The following is a 16,982-nucleotide window of genomic DNA, read 5'->3' as shown; positions in this document are numbered from 1 at the left end:
CGGACACTCAATTGGCCATCCAAGACTGCCAGGCCATGTTTTACTTCTTAGGACAATTCTTAGTCAAATACGTCAACTTGTACATAGACAGAACTGCAATAATCGAGGATTCCTAAGAGGAGAGATTCTAGTAAATTTTTATTTTCGATCTTCGATCAGGTGCTTGCTATGCCCCAAATGGACATCGGCTTCTATTGTTTTAAATAGCAGCAAATGTTTGTGAGTGTGTGCAATAAGACACTGGAGATGTGTTCCATTATTAATAATAATAATAATAATAATAATAATAATGTCAGAACAACTTTTTTGCCAAGTGTCTAAAGCCAATTCAACCATCTTTAGTGCTGGAATGCATGCAGTACTGCAACATGCATTGACACACATAACATGCATTGGCGATTTGCACTGCCAATTATTTTCAGTGGCACTCCATTACATTAACCAAACATACCTTCAATGCCCATGTGCATTGTACACTACTGTACATTGTAGTGTGCTGCAACAAATGTATGTCGGAGGTGCGGTCTCCACTAGCTTCTCAGTCCTGGGCCAAGCGGCTTCCCTGCTGCATTGTGAACACACTGGGCACAGGCACAATTCAGAGACACCGCTATGCATTTTTTCAAAGCATTCACTGACCTGCCCCTCCACCTCATCCAATCAGGGAATGATTTTCATTCATTGACGAAAGGCAGAGCAGTGTCTTTCAATGATGCCCATGCCAGCCAGGCAGTGCCGATCCTGACCTCCCTGGGGCCCTAAGCAAAATGACATGTCACATTAAAGTTGAGAAGCCGGGGGGGGGGGGGGGGGCCCTGCCGAAAATGACATGTCACATTAAAGTTGAGAAGCGGGGGTGCTAACTTCTTACCTCTTCTCCCATGCAGCCAGCGAGTTGAGAAGCGTGGTGAGGTGAGAAAATTACTTCTCACCAGGCGGGGCCTCTAGTAATTATAGGGGGCCCTGCGCAGCTTTGTGGGGCCCTAAGCGACTTGCATAGTGAGCCTATAGGGCGGATCGGCCCTGCAGCTGGGGGACCTCACAAGGCAGAAGGGCTAATGACGTGGAAGTGGAGATCACTGTAGTAGTGACATCTAGTACAATTTTTTCCATTTTCCAGGAGGATCCCACAGGTATGGTATATACATTAGTTATATTGGTCCAAGCTGAACCAATGTAGCTATGTATAAAATATACCTGGAATTCTTCTTAAAAAAAAAAAATAGAAATAAGTTGGCTAGACTTTAACTCATACACACCAAGGAGCGCAAAACACAAATTTACATAACAAATATAACAAACATTTATCTTTTAGAAAAGAACAAGCACTTTCCAGTAGGGAAAGGGTTAGTAAGTAAAATAATTCATGTACTCCTGTGACACATTGGCCTGTGACCTCAAAGCACTGACACACTGATTTTCTGTTTGCTCAACACATAACAATGGATTGCGGTCTTGCGTTAAAGAAGGGGGTGTCAATTTGTATTACCTAGGCCAGCAGACCATAAGTCCACCTTCACATTTTGCTGAATATTCATCCTAGGCAACACAGACATGAGCTAGCTTTCTCTTTGGATATGTGTGGGGGTGGGGGGACTTAGGTCCATTGTATCAAAGGTCACATAACTTTTTTTTGTACAAACAAATGTTTTATTTTTTTTGAAAACTGACATTTTTATTGGATTTTAACATTTACAACAGAATGAAAAAAAAACGTGCATTGTTATAGAAAGCGTATATCCGGTAGGATGTCTACATACAATGTTGCCTATTATAAAACTCGGTTGAGGCACGTAAAACAGATAATCAAAAAAAATATATATATATACGTCAACATTCAAACAATTGAGTGGAGTTCAGAGCTTCTGTATTACAGCATAGTTTAGGTTAGACCAGTGTGTCGTCAAAAAAAGGATAGGAGAGATGTAGTAGCGGGTTGGGGGGGATCGAGAAAGTTAGAAAGGGCAAAAATAGAGAGAGGAGAGAGAGTAGTGGGGTTGGGGGGGGGGAGGATCGAGAAAGTTAGAAAGGGCAAAAATAGAGAGAGGAGAGATGTAGTAGGGGGTTGGGGGATCGAGAAAGTTATAAAGGGCAAAAATAGAGAGAGGAGAGAGAGTAGTGGGTGGGGGGGGGGGGTAGGTAAGAGGGGACAACCACCCGGCCCCGGACTTCCTCACAGCCCAGGGAAACCAACCACACACCACTGCCCCAGAATTTTTTTTTTATTGCAATAGATCAACATGTTATAATAACAGTTAGGAGTAAAAGTGGAATGATGAACATTAATGAGGTCAAAGATCCCTGTCCAAAATTGCATCAACCTGGGGCAGTCCAAAAACATGTGAAAGTATTTACCAGCATCCCTCAGACAATAATTGTAATCTATGCAATCGTCGTGGGGTGAAGTGTACCCTATGCAAAAACTTAGCGTGTATTAATTTATCTCTAAATGAAATAACAAGTTTAGAGTAGCCCTCAAGACAGTTCCCCCAGTCCAATGTCGGAATATCAGCTCCGAACTGTCCCCACAGTTATCAATCTTGGAAGAGTCTACACAGAGAAGAGCTAGACTCTCAGTCGGGTCTGTTTCAAGCACAGGAGGGTGTGGGAACTGAAATTGAGCAGAACCTGCTAATTGCAGGTAGCAGAAGTGCATCCACCCGGGTAATCTATACATAGAGGATAGGTCCTGAAATGGCAGTAGCATACCAGCAGGCAGAATATCTTGCAACGTTTTATTTCTGATACTTTCCCACACTTGAGTGAGGTAGTGGAGGGTTTCCCCACAAAGAGTGATGGGATGACCAATGATTAGGTTTAATAAATCTCTTCCTACAGATCCCCATACTTGGAAAGTTGTTCTAGTGGGACTTGGGAGGCTGTCATAGGTCCTAGATCCCCCGTACACTAAATTACAAAGTTCCACTAAGAAACTAAGAATGGCAGCCTCTAAACAAAGAGCTGCAATTTCCCTTGACTGTTGGAACCACTATCTAATCGTAGCTAGGACAGCTGACCAATATTAAATCTGATTATTAGGTAATAACATGCCCTCATGTTGTACCAGTAGGTGCAGGGTAGATTTCACCAAACGAGGGAGGGCACCATTCAAATTAAAGAAGCTTACACCCTGGTCAATGTCTTTAAGGCCTCTTGCACATGGGAGTAAAACATTTTGAGCTTTTTACTGATCTTAAAGGGGTTGTAAAGGTATAATTTATTTTCCCTAAATAGCTTCCTTTACCTTAGTGCAGTCCTCCTTCACTTACCTCATCCTTCGATTTTGCTTTTAAATGTCCTTATTTCTTCTGAGAAATCCTCACTTCCTGTTCTTCTGTCTGTAACTCCACACCGTAATGCAAGGCTTTCTCCCTGGTGTGGAGTGTCGTGCTCGCCCCCTCCCTTGGACTACAGGAGAGTCAGGACGCTCTCTACATTGCAGATAGAGAAAGGAGCTGTGTGTTAGAGGGCGTCCTGACTCTCCTGTAGTCCAAGGGAGGGGGCGAGCACGACAAAAAGGTAAAGGAAGCTATTTAGGAAAAAAAATTGTCCTTTACAACCCCTTTAAATGACATGCATTGTTGTCTATGGGACATTGCACACAAATGAGTAAAGATCAGTAGTCCGGCATTGAATACTGAGCAGTGAAACAAAAATAGATGTTTTTTTACATTTTTGTGCAGTAATTTACTTTCGTATTTACTCGTTCAATGTTTACACCAGTATAAGCAGTGGCGGCCCGTCCATAGGGGCGCCCGGACGCCGCCCCCCATCCCCCAGTCAGTAAAAAAAAAAAAAAAAAAAAAAAAAAATTTTTTAAATCTGTCCCTTTAAGATTTTTTTTTCTAAAAAAGGGCCTTATGTGCTCTGTGTCCGCGCGCCGGACGCCTGGAACAGTGCTGTAGGAGTAGCGCCACGTCTGTGCAATCACGGGATTGCAGACGCGGCGCTACATTGGCACCAAAAATATGCCTTTGTGGCGTTCTCCATCGCGCCACTTGCTTCCGGCGCGATGGAGTGTAATGTTATGGCCGAGCGGGTGCATACACTGTCTGTGTGCACCCGCCCATCTTTGTGCTCATTCCGACGTCACTGGAAAAACAGGAAGTGACGTCGGGACAGCTCGAGCTCAGTGCGCCCGACCGTGGAAGAGGTAAGCCTGCCTGTCTCTACATCGGCGGCCGCTACACAACACCCCACCCGCTTATACAGCAGCATCTAACCTCCCCCGCGATTTCCAAAAAGTATTTTCGTATTCGGCGGCCGGCACCCCCCCCCCCCCCGCTTATTCAAAGTTTTATTTGTATCTAATACTCGGCGTAACTCCCCCCCCCCCGCTTATTCAAAGTCTTTTTTTGTATCTAATATTCGGCGGCCCCCACTCCCCGCTTATTTAAAAAAAAATATTCGACGGCTGGCATCCACCCTCCACCCCCCCCCCCCCCTGCTTAATCCAATTTCTTTTTTATATTTTTTTTTTAAATATTTTTTAATATTTAATATTCAGCGAAAATAATGCCAGGCAACAACCCCCCCCCCCATCAATGTTTTTTTTGATTTAATATTAGTTAAATATATTAAGCTTATTAACAGTTTATTTTTTATATTTGATTCAATTTAGCATTAAGTATAAAAAAAGTTTTTTTTTTTTAATAACTGGGGGGGGGGGGGGGGGGGTCTGGTGGGGTAGTGTTACCGGCCGCTATTTGTGCTGTAATGAATTTTTACATAGAAAAGAAATGTTGTTAATAAATGGGTAAATGAATTATAAAAAAAAGATTTTTCCAATAATCTTTTTTTTATAATTCATTTACCCATTTATTAACAACATTTCTTTTCTATGTAAAAATTCATTACAGCACAAATAGCGTCCGGTAACACTACCCCACCAGACCACCCCCCCCCCCCCCCCCCCCCCCCCCCCCCAGTTATTAAAAAAATTTTTTATACTTAATGTGCAGGGAAAATATCGGCCGTCAACACCACCCCACCCCCCGCTTGCAAATTGTCCTGCGACTTGGGACTGGAAAGTTGCAGGATAAGTTGGACCCGATGATTTCCAATGAGAACTGTTCATATCTGTGCAACTTTGAAGTAGTCCCTGCATTACTTTTGTCCCACCTTGATGTGACTTGAGGTCCATAGACCTCCAGAATACATAGGCATTGCTTCAAGTCGCTGCAAAATCGCACCAAAAAATTGTGGCAGAATCTTGCGACTTTCAGGCTAATGCAGTCTGAAAGTTGCACAATTCTACTGCAATTCTGATGTGACTTAAAGCAATGCCTGTGTATTCTGGAGGTCTATGGACCTCAAGTTGCATCAAAGTGGGACCAAAGTAATGCAGGGACTACTTTGAAGTCGCACAGATATGAACGGTTCTCATTGGAAATCATGGGGTACGACTTGTCATGCAACATTTAAGTCCCAAGTCGCAGGACAAGTAATTCCTGCAGTCTCTGGTAATCTTGTGCAGTATGTCCGCAGTCTCTGGTAATCTTGTGCAGTATGTCCGCATGTCTCTGGTAATCTTGTGTAGTATGTCCGCAGTCTCTGGTAATCTTTTGCAGTATGTCCGCAGTCTCTGGTAATCTCCTGCAGTATGTCCGCAGTCTCTGGTAATCTCCTGCAGTATGTCCGCAGTCTCTGGTAATCTTCTGCAGTATGTCCGCAGTCTCTGGTAATCTTGTGCAGTATGTCCGCAGTCTCTGGTAATCTCCTGCAGTATGTCCGCAGTCTCTGGTAATCTTCTGCAGTATGTCCGCAGTCTCTGGTAATCTTGTGCAGTATGTCCGCAGTCTCTGGTAATCCTGTGCAGTATGTCCGCAGTCTCTGGTAATCCTGTGCAGTATGTCCGCAGTCTCTGGTAATCTCCTGCAGTATGTCCGCAGTCTCTGGTAATCTTCTGCAGTATGTCTGCAGTCTCTGGTAATCTTGTGCAGTATGTCCGCAGTCTCTGGTAATCCTGTGCAGTATGTCCGCAGTCTCTGGTAATCCTGTGCAGTATGTCCGCAGTCTCTGGTAATCCTGTGCAGTATGTCCGCAGTCTCTGGCAATCTTGTGCAGTATGTCCGCAGTCTCTGGTAATCTCCTGCCCATTTCGAGTCCTTCATTACTAACAGTGTCATATTTTAGTTTGTTTGCACCGATCTGTAAGGCTGCGCTATATACCATGATTTGTGATGCTGGGGCTATATACTCTGTGCTGTGACGCTGAGCTGTATACTCCTGACATTGAGTGGAAGCAAGTGGAATACAGGGGACGGAGTGGTGGATTATATAAGGGGTGTGGCTTATGAGAAGTGGGAGGGACCAAATGTGGAAGGGCGGGGTATTGTGCCCCCCCATCCTAAAACTTCACCAGCCGCCACTGAGTATAAGTGAGTATATTACAATACTTTACTGGCAAAGAATAAGAATTTTACTTGTCTATAAACAACATTTACACACAGTTTTTGGCCCCTTGCACATGGGCGTCACAAGTTCCTAAATAAACATCACTAAACTATGATGCCCATGTGCAAGGGGCCTTTAGAAGGATCCAGGAGTCCAAGCAGGACAATTAAAGGTCACATAATTAATACAAATGACACAGAGCTGTCACCTCCTTGAATCTGTAACTGACAGCTCTAATTTCCAAGGACTTGCAGGAAGAAGCTGACTGTGGTCCTGTAAACCATCTGTGCCGGCAACATCCTTGTGTCAGTTATTTCTCTACAGCTAAAAAAAAAACTGCCAACGATGCTTCTTTCTCATAAACCCGCAGACAATAGCTCGATGACATACACAGTTACAGGATTGAAACAAATCTCATGTTTGCTATGCTGCAAGAAGCCAAGGCATTTTTATCTCAGTAACCTGATTTTCCCTTAAAGGAACTTTAATCTCATATGTTTTCATTTTTCCACTGCACTTACTTACTTTAAAATGCTAGAATAAATGTAATAGCTGTATCATTATGTTTCTTCCTATTTTTTTGTGTGAACCCATTAGGGCCGCCTGAAAGCCCATCTCCAGGAAAAGACAAAAATCTCCCTTGCAGTGAGGCTGTTCCTGCAATGTCTGGGATTTATGGTCGTTTTGTTTGATGGCGCCACGAAAAGCAGTTTTACTTCGCTGATTCTCCATTCTCCCAGAAGCCCTGTCCCTCAGCTTCCTTACATGCAGCGTAGGGTTATCGACGCTGCATTAGACTTGATGATACAAGAGGACCTGAGATTGCCAGGGCAAAGAGGAGAAGAGGCTGCAGGGACTGAAAGGAGCCTGCAGACTAGGAGGATCAGATACGTAAAACTGCTTTTTGCAGCCCCTAAGGCCCCGTACACACGAGAGGATCCATCCGCTGAAAAATCTCAGCGGATCGGTTTCAGCGGATAGATCCCCTGGTGTGTACGTTCCAGCGGATATTTATCCGCGGATATTTCCGAATTCCAGCAGATAAAAATTTGTAGACATGTCTACAAATCTATCCGCTGGAATCGGCTCCAGCGGATCGATCCGGTGGTCTGTACAGACTCACCGGATCGATCCGTCCGAACCCATCCCTCGCATGCGTCGTAATGATTCGACGCATGCGTGGATATCCTTATATGACAGCGTCGCGCACGTCGCCGCGTCATCATCGCGGCGACGGCGCGACACGTCACCGCGATGGGAATTCGGCGCGGATTTCAATCCGATGGTGTGTACACTCCATCGGATTAAAATCCTCAGAGGATTTATCCGCGGATACGGTCCGGCAGACCGTATCCGCGGATCAATCCTATCGTGTGTACCTCGCTTAGATTTAAGTGAGCATTTAACCCTTGCAGTGTGGAAGCGGCTCCACTGCAATTCAGTAATTTATTTTACTTGGAGTTCAGCTTCAAAGAGGAACTAAACTTTGGAAACTGTTCCAACAAAGGACAAGGAGCAACAAAGGAGTAGTAATTCACCAGTAGTTACTGACTTATTATCCTTTGTTCTGCACTGTGTATGTGTAGAGTGTTAGATTTTGAATTTATTACTATTTTATGTGATAAAAGTTTCTGAGAATCAATATTTAAACATGTTAATTTTGAAGGTTGTTGAGAATAAGTAGGAAGGTCAGTTGCAGCACATTACATCTATTCTTGAAGTTCTACGTCAAGACAATGGGTGGAGTTAAGTTACTTAAAATAAACAAGTGGGTGTTACGTTTGTGACAGGAGCATCACCACCTTCCTTGGAGCTATTCTAAATGTAGATTATGCGGCTTGGCTTTAAGAACAGTATAAGAATCCATGTGGTTTGAGTAGCTAGTTAAGGAACTCTGGGGTCACCCGACCCTACAGGGAGATGGGGGTAGGAAGCCCACCCTGCGGGAAGCCTTCACTATGGAAGTATCGGGGGAAGGGACCCTATCCAGCAGAAAGATGTACCATCTAATTCCACCTTCTGAATTACCATCTTGCCATGTGTTACCAGCTGCCATTATGTAAGCACTGTATTTTGCTTGTCTATCTTGAAGAATAAACTTTGAATCTTTTGAAGAAAGCCTAAGTCTTGATATTGGGAATGAAACGGCTGGAAGAAGAGACTATTGACATAACACATGACACGTGTCAAAAATTCCCCCCCCTCTTCCACATTCTTCATAGAGGTAGCCATCTTGGTAGAGGCAAGGTTTTGCTTCCTCATATCAAAGCCTCCAGCATGGAAAACATTGAGCTGCACAGTAATAACATCACCAAATCTCACTCCAAACCTTCTAACACTTGCAGTCAGAGGCGGCCTGAGATCTCACACTGCAGATATACAGCTTTGAGGATGTAGGCACCGGACTGCCTAGGAACTCTTACATACCAGGACATGCTCTGCTATTTTTCAGGAGGAATTCAAGATAACAAGAACATTTTCCATGGTACCACTCATGGTCCATGTACACTAAAAAGCTGTTGGCAGAAAAAAAAACATTCCTATAGAGTATATTGTACACGTGTTTAGGTGTGTAAAGGTCAATTTCTGTAGTCTTCCTTTATACTAATTTTTCCTGAAAACACTAGAAAAATGCTTGAAGTCTAGAGGGCGTTTAGGCAAGTCAATCGTTGTTTCTGCCCGAAAACTCCTCTCAAAAACTCACTTTTTTTTAACCTGTAAACGCTCCTCTACAAAAATTCCTGTAAATGCATAAATGTGCATGGACACATAGGGGTTGATTAACAAAACTGGAGAGTGCAAAATCCGGCGCAGCTCTGCATAGCAACCAATTATTTTTTATTTATCTTTTGTCAAAGCTTAAAGTATAACTAAAGGCAAAACTTTACGGAGATACGTCCTCTCTATTTGTCCTGTTTACCATTATCATTGAAAGTGAAAGTAAAAGAAAAAAAACACAATTTTGGATTGTCCCCAGAAAAGTAATAGAGGGGAAATCTTCCAATGGAGGCACTAGTTCTGGTGAGCTGGAGGTCCCCGAGGTATTCCCTTAAGGTGGATGTAAACCCGATTTTTTTTATTTTTGCTGTCACACTGTAGAGTATAAGATTTACTATCATCTGAGCCCAGTCTTGCCACAAAGAGTTAATCCAGCTCTGAGTAATCCTCTTTTCTTTTTTCAGTGAGATAAACGGACAAACAGGAGAAAACGTTTGTCTGTTCTTCCCCCTTGCTGTGAGTGACAGGTTATTTACATATGTCATGCACTAGCCTGAGACAGGCATTATTTTTTAATTCCCACCCCCACTCCTTTTCTGAAGTCATGTGGTTACTCTTCCGGATTTTGACTGGATGTTAGTGATCATAGCAGAATTCAGTGTAAGGAATACACAGGACAAAATGCATGCTGACAAGGGGAGTGTAGAGGTGGGCGGGGAGTCCACTGACATCACGACTCCACCCACAGAGCTCCAGACAACAGACCCACCCACAGAATCAGAAGATTTTCAGTTCTTATAACAGACAGAGGGGAGACATTTGACAGGTAAGGATACATGCAGGAGGCATGTATATCCTTATAAATCAGCACCATGGCAGTAGTTTAGAAAGTATGAGAGTGGCTTTACATCCACTTTAAGTTGCAAGGATATTCTCCCATTTCCTGTATGGCTATGGGACAGGAAGTGAAGGGGAATTTCCGCAATGGAACAAAAATGGCAAAGTCTGACCGGGGTTACAACACTTCCTTGCTCTATCCAAAATGAAAAAAAAGTTTTGCTTATAGTTGTACTTTAATTGAACAAGCTTAAGTTAGAGGCTGATTGGCTACCATGCACAGCTGCACCACATTTTGCACTCTCCAGCTTTAGTAAATCAACCCCTTAGGCTTACCTAGAGTTGCTTCTACAGGCTGAAAGACAAAATGCCAATTACCTGTATATGCATTTTTTATGCCCAGTGTGCAAGAGGCCTTAAGGACAATTAACATTTATACATGTTCCCTATATCATAACAAATGTTCACTTGTTTAGTTCAATTCCACTTTAAAGGTTTGGTTCACCTGTCCAGAAGAAATGAAAAAGTTAACTAACACTGTACACCCTCCTTCAAAGCCCCCCCCCCCCCCAAGTCGCCACTGTACTTACCTCCTGGGATGCTGAGCTTGGTTTCCACCCAGCCAGTGCAGTAGTCTAGGGATTTCAAATCCCCACTTCTTTCCTTCTTCTATTTGCAGTGGATGGATCAGAGTGATTGCGATTGGTCAGTGTCGGCATAGCGCATCGCTCTGATCTGTCTCGGTAACAATGCACAGAGAAGAGGGAGAAGAGCAAGTAAATATGTTGGCCCCATTCTTGGCAACTCTTCTGCCCCTCACCAGGACAAGGCCTCTTCTTGGCAACAACTCTGCCTCTCACCAGGACAAAGGCAGCGGGATTATGGGACCCAAAGCACCTAATTATGGAAACTTTTGGACCCAAACTGGGTCTCCACTGTCAAAGGCTAGGAGCTTTATCCTGGTGCCTTGGGAACTGGTTTTAGAGAACAGTGTGAGGGTATTTTCTTTCCATGTTACCATTAACACCACATGTGTGGGTGCAGCCAAATACACCACTGCATCATGCTACCTAGGCAAAATGCTAAACATCAACAATTAGAGAAAGAAGACATGAACACTCAAGACAGCCATCGAATTGCCTTAGGGCCCAGGATGATATAACTGTATGGCTGGGTTCCACCTGTTCTTAAAACAATTCTTGAGTACTGGGTACAGTAAGTTCATGCAATGAGCAATGAAAATATGCATGTTACAGTAACCCAGAACAAGCAATCAGGTTTAATTTTTCTGTAGTCAGTTAAAAATACTTTTGCAAAATTTACAAAAACTGCTAAAAGAACACTCTGTGGGACATCATTAACAATTGGCGTGACAGTATGCAAAATCAGAGTCTGCCCTGCAGAAAGGACAATTGGCAATTGCGTACTTGGACTACAAAGATCAGTCACAAGAGAACTTATAGCTTGTTGAAAGATCGACCTGCACTCAACATTGGTGGTGCCACTTCCCATAATATAACTGTAGCAGATGCCGCTGAGCTCGCCCGAGGCATACACCTCCCGTCGGCCATGCAGATACAAACACAGGCTGGCTGGCAGGGGCACAAATACACTCATCCTATCAGCAGCTGTGGGGGATTTTCCCCTCTCCTCCTCTCATTGTGCAGTGAGTGAGAGACACACACACACAGACACAGCAGCTCATTCTGCTCCCTCCCCTGCTTCGTCATTGGCAGGGGGAGGGAACCAATAGAAACAGAAGGAGCAGAGCATCATGGGACATGTAGTCCCCAACACAAATGACCCTATAACAGTTCCTGGGGACAAAAACTACACAGACCAGCTGCCCTTTAGTAGAAAAGAAGGAAGGGACACCAGGGGCTGACTGGGTGCTAGGGAGAGACCACAAGGTGACGGTGAGGAGAAGACAGGATGCTGGAGAGGGGTGCTGACATCCAGAGTCAGTGTTCCTGTTCCTGCCAGAGTTCCACGGCTCTGTACAGACATCCCACCAGAGAGGGACCCCGGGTGAATCTCCAGGCACATTTCTGAGGCGTGAAACATTCCAGTTGTGGGGTCGCCAATCGGGCTATCTGAAAAGTCTGCTTGCCAGAACATCTCCTTTTTGGGCCTGGGTAGCGGATTGGTAAGCGGGCACTTCCCCACCCTAAAGACACTGCATGCAGACAACGTTGCCTTAACTGTGCCAACACTTGTAGAAACACTTACACCCTGCTGAGCAGTCACAGTATCCATCTTGCTTTGGTGCACTTGGTGTCCTGTTTGACATCATGAGTAAAACGTATTAAAAAGGTATTCTGGCAGACAAAGTAATGTACAGTTTCCTGGTAGTATCCTGCTAAGCAAGATAGATACTGGGACTGCTCAGCAGGGTGTAAGTGTTACTATAAGTGTGGGCACAGTTAAAGCAACGTTTTCTGCATGCAGTGTCTTTAAGGTGGGCAAGTGCCCACTCACCAATCCGTGACCCAGGGCCCAAAAAGGAGATGTCTTGGCAAGCAAACTCTTCAGATAGGCCGATTTGCTACCCCACAACTGGAACGTTTTACGCCTCAGGAATGCGCCTGGAGATGCACCCGGGGTCCCTCTCAGGTGGGATGTCCGTAAACTACCGTGGAACTGTGGCAGGAACAGGCACACTGACTCTGTATGACAGCACTCCTCTCCAGCATCCAGTCTTATCATCTTGTGGTCTCTTCCTTACTTCCAGTCAGCCCCTGGTGTCCCTTCCTTCTTGTCTCCTGAGGGCAGTCGGTCTGTGTAGTTTTTGTCCCCAGGAACTGCTATGGGGCCCTTTGTGTTGGCGACTACATGTCCCATGATGCTTTGTTCCTCCTGTGCTGGAGTCCAATTGGTTCTCTCCCCCTGTCAATGAGAAAGCAGGGGAGGGAGCAGAATGAGCTGCTTTGTCTGTGTGTTTTTCTCACTCACTTCACAGTGAGAGGAGGAGAAATCTGCCGCAGCTGTTGACAGGCTGAGTGTGTGCCCCTGCCAGCCTACCTATGTATTGGCACTGCCGGTGGGAGGTGTGGGGCACGGGCGGGCTGAGCGGCACCCGCTGTATAACTTTTGCTCAAAACAGTCTCATCACAGCAATCATTATGTCAGGCTGCTTCTGGTGCTTAGCACTTCTTCTTCTGATAATCATTTTATTTCTTTTGAAGAGACAAACCTTCACAATACAGTACCTTGGGGGCAGGGCCTAGTTGCAAAGTTTATTTGCAACCTCACATGGCTGGTGCATGTTCTTGGGCATGACGTAATCTATTAGGATGTAAATATAAGAAGGCAAACAACGGTCTTGAGGCCTGAATTTCCATGACATAGAGAGGTAATATAAAACTTAATACAACTCTGCATCAGACACAAATTTTAAAATGAAAGAATCAAACATTAAAAATCTATTTTGAAAAATACAATATATTACCAAACAGTTGGGGACAGCCAACCATCACACCTATATTACCTTTTTGGACATTTCATAACAAACCATGGGCATTAGTTTAGAGTTGATCCCCCACCCTTTGCAAATTAAAGGGGTTGCAAAGGTTTGTTTTTTATTTTCTAAATAGGTTCCTTAAGAGCCCATTCACACAGGGACAACTTTGGATCCGACTTCAAGACGCCCCAAGTCGCCCCTAGTCGCCTCAAGTCGCGCTGCATTAGAAAATCAATGTAAGTGAATGGAGCCGTCTTAATGTACTCTACTGCAGTTGCTCTGACTTCAAAAAAGGTTCCTGTACTACTTCAATCCGACTTCTAGGTGACTTGTAGGTAACTTGTACTCATTGATTTCAATGGAAGTCGCCTCAGAAGTCGGATCACTGTCTTAACTGAAGCAACAATACAGGAAGAGAACATACATTTCTCAGGAAACCCCTCCCTCCCAGAGAGCTGATTGTTGTTTGATTGGCCCCTGGAAAGCCTCCTGTCCTGAAGGCGACTTGAAGTTGCCTTGTAAGTTGCCTGATGATTCATACTCAAGTCGTGTCTAAGTTGCCTCCCAAAGTCGTGTTCGAAGTCGTGTTGCCCCTGTGAGAGGCTCTTAAGCCAGTGCATTGTTGGTTCACTTACCCTTTCCTTTAGATTTCCCTTATAAATGTTTTTTCTTTGTCTGAATTTCTCACTTCCTGTTCCTCCTCAGTAATCTTGCCCCCATCATCCGAGCCGTTCTCCCCACAGGCATGTAGTCCCAAAGGAGGGGGCGAGCACACTGACTAACCCCCAGCCAGAACGTTTCGGATGATGGGGGCAAGCTTACTGAGAAGAAACAGGGAAGTGAGAAAATCAGACAAAGAAAAAAAAACAATTAGAAAGTGAAAGCGAAGGAAAAGGTAAGTGAACCAACAATGCACTAGCTTAAAGGAACCTATTTAGAAAATAAAAACCAAACCTTTACAACCCCTTTAAGATCTTTTGTGGGTTCTGTTAAGACAATGTTGGAAAATTAAAGAATCAAGGAAATACATTATATCACCAACTATTTATTGACAGATTACCATCAAACCTATATGAGTTTGTTGAACATCCTAATCCTAAACCATAGCATTTAATGGAATTGGGCCTTTACCCCTTTGGAGTTCGAGAGCTTTTGTGAGGTTAGGTACAAGGATGTTGGATGAAAATATCTGGCAGGGATGGACTGGCCATTGGGACTACAGGGAGTTTCCCGGTGGGCCGATGGCTCAGTGGGACGGCTTCAGTGACAGCAGACTGCCGCCCCCTCTGCTACTCTGTCTCTCCCTTCCCACAGCGCTCACCTCCTCTCCCTCCCCGCAGCGTTCACCTGGGGGGAACAGAGAAGCAGGGGTAGGACCAGAGGAGCAGGGGGAGGACAAGAGGAGCAGGGGGAGGACCAGAGGAGCAGGGGGGAGGGGACAGACAGCGAACTCAACAGCTATGGCCTGGGAGTTTCTCACTTCTGCCTAATCTTGTCCCATAAGGGGGGCACAGAATTGATTCTTTGCCCCGGGTTAAATAATGTCTAGCGTCCCCACTGGTACTGCCTATAAGAGGCCCAGTACCAGCCGTTCTACTCTAATAAAAGTAGAACGACTAGTGAAGGGGGAGAGGGGGCTTGGGTGGCTGGGGGGGGGGGGGGAGTTGCCCGGCTGCCATGGGAGAGACCTGTCAAAGTGGGCCAGTCTGGATGAAGTCCAGGGCCAAATTTCTGTCCAAGTCTAGCCCTGATATCTGGTATACAATTGTTGTTCTAATTAAACCCAAAGGTGTTCAGTATTGTTGAGGCCAGAGCTCTGTGCAGGCCGCTCAAGTTCCTCCACTCAAAACTTGTCTTTATGGACCTTTGCAAAAGAACCACAGTCATGCTGCAACAGAAAAGGGCCTTCCCCAAACAGTGACGCATTATTGGAAACACACATATGTCTAAAAATATCTTCGTACTATATGCTATAGCATTAACTGTACCCTTTACAGGAAATACCCAAACTCATTAAATTGGACAGGTTCACATACGTTTGGCCATATATTGTATCAACATTGTCTCTTGACTCCCTAGAACGTTTTCCAAGATCACCTGATCTTTGAGATTGTTATACACAGTGATCTTCTTAGTACACAACCTACGTGGAATCTAGTGCAACCGGATGTTTAAATACGCATCTTCGAAAAGCCACTGTATAATTGCCAACTGGGGCAATGATCTACTTAGGGGCAGTCAGAAAAGGAAAACTGAGATCAAATCCACAGACCTGAAATCTAAACAAGGCTATGTTTGGATACTGTGCCTTTAATTCCCCACCCCCTTGTTAGAGCTCCATCGAGTTCCTGCCAGTATAACACTGATTAGTGATACTGTCATTCACCGAACAGCTTCTTATAAATAATATTCATGCTAAGCTTCCCTCCAGGAGCCAGTAACAACGTACCAGTGTCGTAGTGCCTACCTTAGCCTGCAGATACTGAGGGTAGTAGTAGGTGGTGTACTGGGGGTACATCTGCTGTTTCCACACTTTGCCCATGAAGATGCAAATGTCAGAGAGGTGCAGTGCAATCCCAAATCCCAAGTTCTGTCTCCTCTGTGGATGTCCTAGTGCAGCAGCAGCCTGGTGTCTCCTCTTCTGCCAGCTGCACCAACCTCACCCAAGGAGAAAAAGCTTGTCCGCCCCCCTCTTTCCAGGCAGCCAGTGTGAGTAGTAGGGCTCTCTCGCAGGAGTTTCTCCAGAGGGCAGGTAATGCTGTTTGATTTCATGCAGCCAGCAAAGCCCAGGAAACAATCAATAAAGTCTGCAGCTTTCTGTTCAGTGACAGCCAGCAGGGAGAGAGAGACTGGCAAACAGGGAACATAATGGGGGCAGGGAAAAGAGGAGGGATTGTGTAGAATTGTAAACCCACAAAAGGCTGAGGTGTGCATGCAGCACTTTAAATATGGGTACCCCCCCGGAAGGGGTAAGAGTAAAAGTATGCTTGAGCGTTAAAAAGCAAGAATAAAATACCCCATTAGAAAATAGGTGTATAAAAATTTAAAAGTAGATTGGTAAAAATGATGCATTTGTGTAGTGTTACAATTAGATCACATATGTTATATGTTGTATATAAAAAGCAGCTGGTGTGTATGCAAGGGGGGTATTTACAAAAACTGGTGCACACAGAATCTGGTGCAGCTGTGCATTGTAACCAATCGGCTTCTAGGTTTTACACTGATCCGACGCAAAAGTCGTACAACTTCTGATCCGAGTTTGCCCCAGTGACTTCATGTTCGACTTCCATATGACTTCAATGAATGATCCGACTTTGACATAATTGCGACTTGTTCTTTGACCAATCAAAACAATTCCTTTGCTTCTGGTATGGAAGACACCTCACTCTGAATTAAAAAAAAAAAAAAATGTCCCTTTGAGACTGGTGTGGATCTTGAGGGGGGAACCCCATGCCAAAATTGAAAAAAAAGAAAACGGTGTGGTGTCACGCCCCCCCCCCCCCCAAGACTATACCAGTTCCATCGGTCTGGTATGGTTTTTGAAGGGAAACCCACGCCAGAAAAAAAAGGC

The 16,982-nt window shown here is 44.7% G+C and overlaps 1 protein-coding gene across 3 annotated transcripts in view; it reads right to left on the bottom strand.

Annotated features, from left to right (window-relative positions):
- RBMS1 (RNA binding motif single stranded interacting protein 1) overlaps positions 1 to 16,149 on the bottom strand; it is a 497,047-nt gene extending 480,898 nt beyond the window's left edge. The window contains exon 1 of one of the 3 annotated variants that reach the window (XM_040357882.1): positions 15,879 to 16,149. In XM_040357882.1, the coding sequence (XP_040213816.1) occupies positions 15,879 to 15,953 (75 nt within the window). In that variant the 5' untranslated portion in view covers positions 15,954 to 16,149. The remainder of the gene's footprint in view (positions 1 to 15,878) is intronic. The other 2 variants (XM_040357887.1, XM_040357886.1) reach the window with 2 other exon arrangements.
- Positions 16,150 to 16,982: the final 833 nt, after the last annotated feature.

The sequence above is a fragment of the Rana temporaria genome, chromosome 6 (assembly GCF_905171775.1).
Source record: "Rana temporaria chromosome 6, aRanTem1.1, whole genome shotgun sequence".
Lineage (NCBI taxonomy): Eukaryota > Metazoa > Chordata > Amphibia > Anura > Ranidae > Rana > Rana temporaria.
This window is presented reverse-complemented; position numbering and strand designations above follow the sequence as displayed.